Source organism: Quercus suber, unplaced genomic scaffold (assembly GCF_002906115.3).
Source record: "Quercus suber isolate HL8 unplaced genomic scaffold, Cork oak 2.0 scaffold_461, whole genome shotgun sequence".
In the NCBI taxonomy this organism is placed as follows: Eukaryota; Viridiplantae; Streptophyta; class Magnoliopsida; order Fagales; family Fagaceae; genus Quercus; species Quercus suber.
The window spans coordinates 138,963-150,774 of record NW_027069912.1 but is presented as its reverse complement, the minus strand read 5'-3'; the positions used below and the strand labels follow the sequence as shown (position 1 = coordinate 150,774).

Below are 11,812 nucleotides of genomic sequence, written 5' to 3'. Positions count from 1 at the left end.
ATGATCTTTGTCAAGTTTGTTGGTATCTTCTACAAATATTTATGCATGCAAATTCTTTTTGCTCTGTTCTTTTTAGCAGTTTATTGGTCTATTGTGTATATATGACTCCATATAAAATTAACAAGTATAAACTTAAGTCAGCAGCTTCTTTGGTCAGCTTTGTTGGTTCAGATTTTTGTGTCAATGAGATTTTTGGCGTCCATCATAGGCCTCTATGGTTGGTAAATGTTGGAAATGGTTTTAAGTCTCCTGTAATGTCTAATTTTATACAATAATTAGCTTATGCATTGGATGTTGGTATCTACCATCTCATAATATGTGGAGCCCACAGCTGTGTGGGATTACACAATATGAGATGGAGGATGTATGTATCTGATGCATAAGATGTCTTCTTTTATGACAATAAATACTGATATTTTGGTTTTAAACTCCTGCAATGTCTAATTGTATGCAATAATTAGCTTGTACATGTATCTTCCATCTCACAATGTGTGGGCCCCTCGGCTGTGGGGGATTACATGATATGAGAGGGAGGATGTATATATCCAATTCATAAGATATCTTCTCGATTTATGACACCAAATACTGATATTTTTGGTTTTAAACTCTAAAAAACAAAACCCTCCCCCCTCCCAGAAAAACAAAAACCAAAAACAAAACACACCACAGCACATCTTGAGTAGCATGGTTGCAACACAATACTAGGTGGATTTGCCTTGTTCTCGATAGCACTCTAGTTTTATGTAAAGGAACCACTATTGCTCCTTTTTACCTCTTACCCTATTCCATATTTTTGGTTAATGTAGGTACCTTCTACTCTAGGACCTATTGTTGTGATCTCTTGGCTAAGAAAGGAGCTAATGGAGCTATGGGAAGGAAACATACCGAACCCAAATGAAAAAGCTCACCAAACAGAAGTTTGAGACTTTTTATGATCCAATCCAACACATCGCTGCCTGCAGTGCCAATTGAAAGTTGTAGATTCACTTGATAGTTCTTGTTAAACTTAAATAGAAAATCAATTATGTTTATTTTGCCTTATCCAACATTTGGCAAGAGAGGTTTCCCTCTAATTGCCCAGCAATGATAATAGGGAAATTTCTGTTAGCCTTGTTGTACCCTTCTTTGGGCTCTCTCTTGAGACGAGAGAACATCCATTACCATACTAAATCTGTGACATGAATGAGACCCAATTTGAGGGTGTTTGAGGGAAAAAGGTTACACAGGCTCTTGGCACCAATATTCTTGTAATCTTCTTGCTCTCCCAGGCTTCTGAACCAAGAAGTGAGACAAATACACGTGATGTAGTGTGACATCTGAAATTTTTTTTAAAAGTGCCACCATTGTAATTTTTTTTTGTTTAGCAAAAAAGATTATGAAGCTTCAATTTGTATGAGAGTAGTGTTGTGTTGGATTGAAATGGTTAGAATAATCACTGTTTGGGGTAAAAAGAAAAGCTAGCTTCAATTTTAGAAGAGTAGTGTTGTGTTGGATTGAAATGGTCGGATAATCTCTGTTTGGGGTTGACACTGAAAATGATATGAGCTCCAAGAGTATGCATTTATAAGATGCAAAACATTATGGAAAATAATACTTCCCATTTTCTTCTCAAGTTCATTTATTGAGCACAAGCAATCTCTGGTTACCAACAAAATGAAATGGAGGGATATCAATGTGACACTCACTATCTAGTCTCCAAACACTGAGCAAGCACAAGACTCTTAGCACTAAAATTGCACAAAAGCAAAAGTATTGAAGTAAAATTCATATTCTTCAAATATAACGTATAAAAAATTCAAATATCCATTACATTGAACTAAAAAACACTTATAAAATAAAACATTGAATTAAAAAACGGTTAATGGTAAAATGCATATATTTTCACATATAAAAAGCATATAATATCCATAACATTTAATTAAAACAAGTGTTAATAAACTTGAAAGAACAATATGTTTTGTCTACTAGCTCAAATGGATAATACAAATGTATGTATAAAGTTTGTAAGTTCATTTTTATAAAATTTATATAATAATTTTTTTTTATTTGATGGATTATATGACAATATTCTAGTCAAATAAAAAGGCTAAACATAATATTGTATATGGTTCTTTTGTACTTTATAAAAATACACAATAGTGAAAGTTATGGACAAAATGAAATATATGTTTCGATTGAAATAATATATCCAAAATCCAAAGATAGAAAATTACAAGAATGGTAAATTTTATTTGTTCTTTTCTTTTGATAGTTAGTGTTTGTATAATAAATCAATGGATTAATTCATGCAATTTATTTTAAGATCAAGTGGCTAATTTAAATCTTCACATATATATATATATATATATATATATAGCAAAATAATAACAATAAAGCACACTTGAGAATTGAGATGCACCTTATTAAACAAGGTTAAATTTTTTTTTTTTTTACCTCATTCATTTATGATTTATCCATTCCATCATATTTCTTTACGAACTCCTCCCCCAAAACAGATTTACTGAGGTTGTGGACAGTGGCCAATCACACAATTTTTTATTCACAAATTAATCACAACTTTAATCATGAAAAAAAAAAGTGTGTTGATATAAATATAAATTATTTCCATTCCACACAATTACTATGCTCACACAAAACGACGCCGTGCAAACACCGTAGGCTTACTATAGAGTATAGGCTGTACTTAAAAAAACCTTTCAAAAAGAAAAACGCTTGAAAAACGACACCGATCCCTCCTCTTCATTCCTAGTTTTTAAGACCAAAAAAAAAAAAAGGTTTCAGAGAGAGAGAGAGATGGGAACTTCGGTGCAGGTGACTCCACTATGTGGAGTGTACAACGAGAACCCACTCTCATGCTTAGTCTCCATCGACAGCTTCAACTTTCTCATCGACTGTGGCTGGAACGACCACTTCGACCCTACTCTCCACCAACCTCTCTTCAAGTACATACAATCTCTCTCCTCTCTCTCTCTCTCTAAAAAGCCTCATTTGCTGATTTTGCTTTTGCAGGGTAGCGTCGACGATAGACGCGGTACTGGTGTCGCATCCAGACACGCTTCACCTCGGCGCGCTTCCTTATGCCATGAAGCAGCTCGGGCTCAACGCTCCGGTTTACGCCACCGAGCCGGTTTACAGATTAGGTCTTCTCACTATGTACGAGCAGTTTCTCTCACGAAAGGTGAACCTTTTTTTCTTCTTCTTCCAAAACTCGATTTCTTTTGAGTACTGTGTATTATTGTAAATTTTATTTGAAATGTGATTTCCTAGATATATAGTGTGATGTACTTTGATTGAATCTATCTTAATTGCGTTATTAACTCGATGAGGAAGTAGCTTTGATTGAACCTCCACCGCTTCACATACATGATGAAGTATCTTAATTGTGATTCCAGTTAGTTTAACTACTAAAGTCTCTTGTACTTGAATGAGCGACCTGAGATCAAATTCCGCTTACACAGAAAATGTACATATTGGTATATTTGTCTGATAGTTATGAGTGACACCAAAGGTTCAAATCCTGTAGTATCTAATTAAATAAAAAATAATTTAATGTCGGCATTTTCTGCGTTCAGTATATATGATTGGTCAAGATGTACATAAACAATTGAAAATTTGTGAATTCATTACTTAGGTTGCATTTGGGATTTGAGAAAAAGTTAGCTTATTTTACTTTTTAGCTTATTTTTACTCCTAAAGTGGGCTTTTTTTCTACTTACTTTCAGCAAAATAAGCGGTTTCCAAACGGACTCTTAATCTAGATAGTAGAGAAGCTTGGGTTAAAAATTAGAACACTATGCTATTTATCAAGAAAAAACGAGAAAGAAAATCTGCACTCACAATGTAAGTCATGAAATAGAAACAGAATGACTTATCTGGTTATTTTGTGCAAAAATTGTTCTTGGAGTGCTCTCCTTTTAGCCTTTAACTCATTGATCATCAATCACTCTAACTGCCTTTTTTTGCAACACACTTTTTGTTGTTGTGAAGATTGTGTTTTCTTTTATCAAAACCAATTTGTGCATCAAACTTTTTCCCTTGAGTTCTCTTATTCTGATTGTGGTTCTTGGGAACTTGCATCTGTTTGTTGCAAATTTGTTTTAGGTGTCATGTGTGCTGATAAGTTAATTTGAGGTGTAATTATATCTCTTCTTTTGCAGCAAATATCAGAGTTTGATCTGTTTACTTTAGATGATATTGATTCTGCTTTCCAAGTTATGACCAGACTAACCTATTCTCAGAACCATCATCTCACTGGTATGCATTTTTAGTGATGATCTATGTTCACTTTTTGGGGGCTATTCATGTACATTCATTCTTTTCTCTTCTTTTGAGTTAAGTGATTTGGGTGAAAAAAAATAAGAATTTATGGGCTAAGGTGTCAGTTTTCTGCCATCTGTTCTACAAAGCTTTTGATGTACATGTGGTAGACTATGAGAATCGATGCTCTGTATGGCCTTGTACCTAGTGAGTACAATGATGTATCTATAAAGTGAATGGTGTTTTAAGTTAAAAAAGGAGAAGGTATATTATCAACCAATAAGGCATGAAAGTTTTAAGCATGTCCACTTTTGGAATGTTTTCAAATTTAGTGTCCATTTGGGAACAACTTATCTAGCTTTTTGCTGATTTTTTTTTTTTTTACTAAAAGTGTGCTAAAGTATACTTGTATCTTGAAAAAATTTGAAAAAGTGAGAAAATGCTGGAAAAAAAAATGGGCTTTTAAAAAGCTGTACAAAAAAACTAAAAGCTAAAGTTGATGCCAAACAGACTCTTAGAGGGGCTTCTTCCCTATTCATCAGTTTTGATATGGATTGAGACGATTGGATGCTAAATCGGGTTGGTCATGTATACATTATTAGTGGAATTTGGATATGACATGTATTTTAGATGCATTGATAATCTTATTTTTGCCCCCCTCCCCCTCCTCTTGCTTTCTCCCCTTTTAATTCTTTTTTTTTCCTTGTTTTGTTTTTGGAATTATTATACTAATGCTAGGCAAAGGGGAGGGAATTGTGATTGCTCCTCATGTGGCTGGGCATCTTTTGGGAGGTACTATGTGGAAGATAACAAAGGATGGTGAGGATGTCATATATGCTGTTGACTTAAACCATCGCAAAGAAAGGAACATCTTCCTTCCAACAATTGCCATAATACAATAATCTGGTAGAGAACCACATTCCAGAAAACTCAATCCAAAATGTGGTACATTTCATCCAAATACACTAATTTGGGAATTGAAACTTTCCTTCTTTGTCTTTCCTTATTTATACTTTTAAAAGTTGATATTTAAGGTTAAATTAACATCTTTCATATATAATGTTTATCATGTGGCTGGGCATCTTTTGGGAGGTACTATGTGGAAGATAACAAAGGATGGTGAGGATGTCATATATGCTGTTGACTTAAACCATCGCAAAGAAAGGAACATCTTCCTTCCAACAATTGCCATAATACAATAATCTGGTAGAGAACCACATTCCAGAAAACTCAATCCAAAATGTGGTACATTTCATCCAAATACACTAATTTGGGAATTGAAACTTTCCTTCTTTGTCTTTCCTTATTTATACTTTTAAAAGTTGATATTTAAGGTTAAATTAACATCTTTCATATATAATGTTTAAGTCTGACCCCATCATTCCATGTGGTGGTGTGCTACATTCCCATATTGTTCCATATACTACAACAATTTGCTTCATAGGTGATTGGACCTTCATTCTAATTAATTTTACCTGTTTAAACTTCAATAAAGAAATAGGAGAAAAAATACTTATTGGTGTGGTTTTTATCAGGCATTTGAATGGAACTGTTCTAGCATCTTTTGTGCGGCCTGCTGTTCTAATTACAGATGCTTATAATGCTCTGAACAATCAGCCTTATAGACGTGGTGAAAAGGAGAATGAATTTGGAGGTACCATATTCTTATGATTTTGCAACTTTTCATCCACCTTTAGGTCCCTTAATTTTTTTATTCTAATTTGGTAAATTACACAGGCATCCATTGGGTCTTGAACTCATGGCCTCACTTTCCACCCCATTATTCTATGAGGAGGAAGTGCCAGTTAAGCCATAGCTCATTGGCACCTTTGGATCCTTGCTTTTGTTGGCTCTGTTGAATTTTGGTATTTCCTATAGAAAAAATATATGCACATGCATAAACACTGATCACATAGTTGTAGATAACGTATGTGTGTGGTTTTATGATTTCTATGCTACCTTTTGTGAATGTGACTGGTCTATCATCTTTCTCCAGCCTTCAGTCCTAATAACAGGAGTTGTCAATGCTTTTAACAATCAGCCTAATACATGCGAGAAAAAACAATGTATTTAGACAAATGTGTTTGTTTATGATATAATACATGTTCCTCCCTGTTTTTATAATTTTTTTTTAATGTGTAGTTTTCATTTTTAATATTTCAAAGTCATACACGCATGCATGAATGCCTAGCACACGGTCATTGATAACAAACTGTATATTTCAAGATTATGTTCCCTCTTCCCGCAAGAGTGGACAGAGGGTGAGGTCGTGTATTCAAAGCCACTGAGTACACGTGTAACTTACCAATAAAAAAATAGACATATTTCAAGATTATGCTGAGGAACATGGTTTTTGTATTCTTATGTTGTCTTGCTTTGTTTATTTAGAAACCATAAAGAAAACTTTAGGTGCTGGTGGAAATATATTACTACCTGTGTACACAGCTGGGCAAGTATTGGAGCTTATTTTAATATTAGAACATGTTAGTAGGGAAAATGCACTTTTCTAGTTCTGATTAACTGTTTTTACTATTCCTTTTACAATTATCATTGAGCGATTTTGACATTGGGCCTTGGTGATGGTTGCAGTATTGGTCGGATAAATGCTTGAACTATCCCATCTTCTTTCTTACATATGTCGCATCTAGCACGATTGATTATGTTAAGAGTTACCTTGAGTGGATGAGTGATTCCATTGCAAAGTCTTTTGAACAGAATCGTGAAAATCCCTTTCTTCTTAAGTAAGTTGCTCTTTCTTAATTTATTTTTTTCCTAAGAATATTCTGCACTTTAATATTGCTATTGCTTTTTGTGCTGCCTTAGATTTTATTTTCTAGTTTTCTGTGTACTTCAAGACAATCTAAAATATCTGAATAACTAAACACATAAAATGCAGTTTCATATTCTTGGGTAATATTTCTTACAGGCAATTTTCATTTGCAGACATGTCAGATTTTGTATTAGCAAGAGTGAACTTGATAATGCTCCAGATGGTCCAAAGGTTAGATTGCCTCTGTATACATTGACTCCGCTTTTGCCCACTATTGATGGAAATGACACATACATTTTATATTGTTAGCCACACAAAAAAAGGACTTATACATTTAATACAGGTTGTTCTAGCATCCATGGCGAGTTTGGCATGATATATTTGTCGAATGGGCGACAGATGCCAAGAATCTTGTCCTCTTCACTGAAAGAGGCCAGGTATATTTTTTAGGACCTTGGATGTTGACTTGTCCTTGATAGGCATTTAAGCTGTATACTTATGAAAAAGCATTTTGAGTTGTCTTACACTTTCTGAAGTTTAGATACTGATAACTAATCTGGAATTTGTCCTTGAAGCTAATGCTGTGATTGAGTTTGCGTGCTTCAATTTGTTATATCCAAACCTGGAATTTGAGAATTCACAATCCCCTGTCCTTGCAGCTGTGAAACTTCTAATTCTGCAAACACAACGAAGATTGTGTTTGAGTTCATTCCCATTTCATTTGTGCTCTATCCTTTTCAAAGAAATTTTACCTTCATGATATCTCTTCCCCCTTAAAAGAAATCTAACTGTTTTTCTCATGTAGAATTTACCATGCGTGCTAGGTCTTAATTGATGCTGCTGCTCAATCTTAAGATGTTAAAAAAGTAAACAGATGCTTTCATGGAAATACATAAGGATGTCTTTGGCTTTTTTAAGTTCTTGGGTTGAAAGTTGGCTACACAGGTCCTTATTAGTCAAATGCCTCTATTGAGGTTGATATCTTCTATACTGTATCCCAAGCCATTGCCTAAATCATTTTCTCTTGTTTATTCTATTCCTGCTTTAGTATACATTTGACTTAAATTTTTTGTAATTTTGGCCTTGTTATGCGTTGTAAACACTTCTCAACTTTTTTCATCATGTCCTTGGATATGGTTTATCCTCTTAAACTGCCTCTGTTGTCATGGTTGATCCATCCCAGATCAAGAATGCAGTTTTCGCATACTTGAGGACATCAGTTTTAACTATTTTCTCATTATTAAGCCTGGCTTTTCTTAGTTACAACCTTTAGTCCTTTTAAAGCACCTTTTTCATCACTTCATCATATAGCATCCCTGTTCTAGTATTTTCAATAAGACCATATGTTTATGCCGGTGTCATTGTGCTTCTTCTTGAATAATTTTGTTAAGTTTGTCCTTGGGCAATGTCCATGTGACAACAGGTAAAGAGATATTTGATCCTCTGATTCCTTCATATTAAAATATTCAGATGTATTATGATCCTTTATAGTTGATATATCACATTCTCTATTGAGGATTTCTTCATAGAATATTATTGTTAGGAAGAGCTAAACATCAAAAGGGTGAAGTGACAAAGTGCTTGCCCTTTTACAATGTCAAGGTTCATTTTACTAGGATCTGTTGCTCGCAACTTGACTTGAGTGCATCCAGATCTAGGTCCCGCTTGAATCTATCTTTGGAGGTGGCATAGACCATCTTATTTCTCACTTTTGATGTGTCAAGTTGACCTGAAAAACAAGAGACTCAACTTTCATAGGCAACGTTGCATCCCAAATTGTTTATTATTTTGGCCCTCAATATAATTGCACGCCTTCAAAGAGGAGAAGCGTTCAGCCTGGAAGCCAAATCTAGTTTGGCATCCAATTTCTAGTTCTATTGTGTCATTAACATTTTGAGTGTAGTTACATTACTTGGGAAGCAAAATTTGCTATGATTTTTTCGTCAGAATTTATGTGCACAGTATTCCAAAGGAGAAACATTAGTCTTTAAGCATGCATATAGACTTACTTGAGGAAAAGTAGAATTACCATGCAATGAAAAAAATCTTGCTTTCTGGAATTTCTCATCAGTGATGAAATACATATCATGGGCAGCACCCATTGGCAGGCAGAGACTCTACAAAGTCCTCAGGTTTCATCTGGGCTTCCAAGTTTCTCCACCACCTCTTCTTGATTCTCAATTTTGAAACTAATGAACCAGTGGTTCCTCTTTACTTTTAGCTCCAAGAATTTCAGTTTACATTCATCACACAGCCATTCCAAATGCTGCATTTGCCTAATAGATATCATCATGGATTTACAATAAACACAATAGGATTTATTTGTTAGGATAGGAAAACAATATCAAGAAATGCATATCAGCATTTATTTTAGTATACTATGCGTCATAGTTATTGGACAAAGCATATTATCATCACCAGATTGCATCACAACTAAGTGGACTTGCAAGCTTACTCAAAGAGATGATGAAAATACTACCTGCTGTATATTTTGTTAAAATGTTCTCGTGGAACAGAAATGATTTTTTGGGACAAGTGGCACAATCCTAGGACTATTTTCTAGATCTGCTTTACCTAATTTCTAAAAGAAATCATTTACTTTGATGACAGATAGAATATATATATGAATACAATGTTTCTTCCTATAAATGTCCTAGGCAATCCAATTTGATAGTTTAAAATCAATTTTCAGCTCATACAAGCACCCATCTGTTAAAAATGGTAATCTATATTACTATATCTTGCCAAAGGCAAGCCAATTTGATTTCTCTCTCTCTATAGTCCATAATGTTAAAGAGATTCATGTCTGTGTGAAAATTTTCTATACGTGTTTGAAAATTTCTGTACAATTCTCCTGTTAATTCGAATAAGAACTTTCAAATTTAACTATCAAATGGGTGTAGATGAGTAAATCTTGTGGCTTTAATTCATATTCAGGGCAAGTTTTTTGAGGCAAACATCGATCACACTGTAGCAGAAAATGTCAATTTAGAACTTCAAAATCAGGAAAATCTAAATGTGGGGGACAACATGAAATGCTATTAGACTTACTACACCAAAAGTTTAGCAGTTCAAGCTTACCAGGTAATCTAACTAATAGGCTTTGTTCCATTCCTAGAAGACCTGATACTTGGGGTGCATAGTTAGCTTGGGCAATAGGAGTTCTAAAAGGCAGAAAAGCTTTGTTGTTATCATATTTGAAGTTTCTTGGATTGCTCTTATATATCCAACTTAGATAGAGAAACCTCTCAATGGCATGAGAACAACCTAAAGATGAAAAAACTGCGTCCAAGATTATTGTCGTAAAGGTTAGATGGACTGGCGTCAAGCAGGCATATTGTGAATTCTGCCAGAAACAAAGGTTGTGTTCTTTTGAAATATCCCTTTGACCATATTTGATTCTAATTCTTAACCTTTGTATTTTTCTATCTTCTGTTTGCTTTTGATGATATGTTGTCCTGTCATCTATAGTGTTTTATGCTTATTGTTGATAGGGCTCTTTGTATTATTTTGGTTTTTTTTTGGTAGTCTGCTAGTCTTGTTTGCAATGTATTTGTTTCTAATGAATAAATCTCATTCAACTTTAAAAATAAATTAAAAAAGGATATTTAGGAAACAAAAGGTTATACTTAGCTAATCAATATTGCTTTGTTTTTTTAATGATGAATATGTTCTCATTTGGCTAAAAAGATGATGTTTAGGGAATCAAAGGTTGTGCTTAATTAATCAAGACAGTGATGGTGAGCCCATCACCTGGTTAGGCAATGTTGCTTCCTTTATTATTTTTGCAAAAGCTACTGCACCTTGGTCTAAATGAAATTTGATACCATGTTTCCATGTTCCTATACATTTATTTGCTACTGGTATGCAGTTTCTTAATTCAGAAGTCAGAGCAAGCATCTCAAATCTATAGGAAGGGGGACATGACCAAGAAGCCCTCAGCTGAAAGCTGTTAAGATTTGTTTGGGCTGAAGGCCTGTGTAATATGAAAGCTTGTCTTACAATCTATTTTGGACCAATGAAAAAGAACATGAAACTCGCAACTTGGAAGTTGAGCTCAATAGTGTACTATGGAATACTTTATCCCACCTGAAACAAACTTTGTATTTAGTGAACTTTGAAGATCCTATTTACAAGTCTTTAGAGAATCATGACCCTAGCATACATGAAAATTATGATGTTTATCTGCTGGTAGTATACAGTTCCTTCTAAGCTGATATTTTAATAATCACCATGGTTAATTACTGGAGAAATGAACAAAGGCATAAACATTATTTGTGGCCTAAGCATCAATGACTAGTTTTGGTGAAAAGCCTATTTAACTACATGCTTGTTTTGTGGCCCGCTATGAACGTTTCAAGTTTCCTTTGACCAAAATTCTTCCTTAATTATTGCTTCATCATGTCTATATCTTTCATAATTTCTTGTGCTTCTCTTGCTTTTGTTTTCTTTTTAATACCCTAGTATTCCAGCTTATGCAAAGGAGCTCCAATGTAACTTGCAATGAGAAAGAGAAACAATCCCTTCATGAAGCTCTTAAAAATCCTTCAAATGGGTTGTCAACTTAGTCTATTCAAGAAAATTTCTGGAGTCTAATGTGACAATATAAGTGGAAAGTTGGGTTGAGCCCCACCAAGCAATTTCAAATTCTGCTGATATAGATTACCATTGGGTGGCAAGATTAATCCTTCATTACTCTAGCTAGAACTACTAAAATACTTAAGTTTAATAATTCTACTGGTAAGGGTATTCCAAGCTATTTTGGTTACTTGGAAGAGACTTACA

At 34.2% G+C, this 11,812-nt stretch overlaps 2 protein-coding genes and 1 pseudogene across 3 annotated transcripts; all 3 read left to right on the top strand.

Moving 5' to 3' along the window:
- The window catches only part of LOC112019401 (signal peptide peptidase-like 1), a 50,764-nt pseudogene that overhangs the window by 4,121 nt on the left and 34,831 nt on the right, over positions 1–11,812 (top strand).
- LOC136061026 (cleavage and polyadenylation specificity factor subunit 2-like) lies at positions 2,751–5,231 on the top strand. Its single transcript, XM_024059118.2, has 4 exons — positions 2,751–2,942; positions 3,010–3,178; positions 4,158–4,254; positions 4,996–5,231. Exons 1-4 carry the CDS (start codon positions 2,794–2,796, stop codon positions 5,157–5,159), a joined length of 579 nt encoding a protein of 192 aa, XP_023914886.1. The 5' UTR covers positions 2,751–2,793; the 3' UTR covers positions 5,160–5,231.
- On the top strand, positions 5,330–11,178 carry LOC112026434 (cleavage and polyadenylation specificity factor subunit 2). Of its 2 annotated transcripts, none has more exons than XM_065762526.1 (6): positions 5,330–5,502; positions 5,793–5,911; positions 6,646–6,740; positions 6,847–6,998; positions 7,201–7,258; positions 10,899–11,178. In XM_065762526.1, the coding sequence occupies exons 1-6, from the start codon at positions 5,498–5,500 to the stop codon at positions 10,938–10,940; spliced, it is 471 nt and encodes a 156-aa protein (XP_065618598.1). In that variant the 5' UTR covers positions 5,330–5,497; the 3' UTR covers positions 10,941–11,178. The 2 variants fall into 2 exon arrangements, with proteins under 2 accessions (XP_065618598.1, XP_065618597.1); XM_065762525.1 differs by lacking the exon at positions 5,330–5,502 and adding an exon at positions 5,509–5,701.

Bases quoted from the DNA above. Each gene is read 5' to 3' on its own strand.
- LOC136061026 (XM_024059118.2), top strand. From the start codon at position 2,794: ATGGGAACTTCGGTGCAGGTGACTCCACTATGTGGAGTGTACAACGAG. The intron at 3,179-4,157 runs GTGAACCTTTTT...CTTCTTTTGCAG, and splicing joins AGCAGTTTCTCTCACGAAAG to CAAATATCAGAGTTTGATCT. The intron at 4,255-4,995 runs GTATGCATTTTT...TACTAATGCTAG, and splicing joins TCAGAACCATCATCTCACTG to GCAAAGGGGAGGGAATTGTG.
- LOC112026434 (XM_065762525.1), top strand. From the start codon at position 5,643: ATGTGGTGGTGTGCTACATTCCCATATTGTTCCATATACTACAACAAT. The intron at 5,702-5,792 runs GTGATTGGACCT...GGTTTTTATCAG, and splicing joins TACAACAATTTGCTTCATAG to GCATTTGAATGGAACTGTTC. The intron at 7,259-10,898 runs GTTAGATTGCCT...ACTGGTATGCAG, and splicing joins ATGCTCCAGATGGTCCAAAG to TTTCTTAATTCAGAAGTCAG.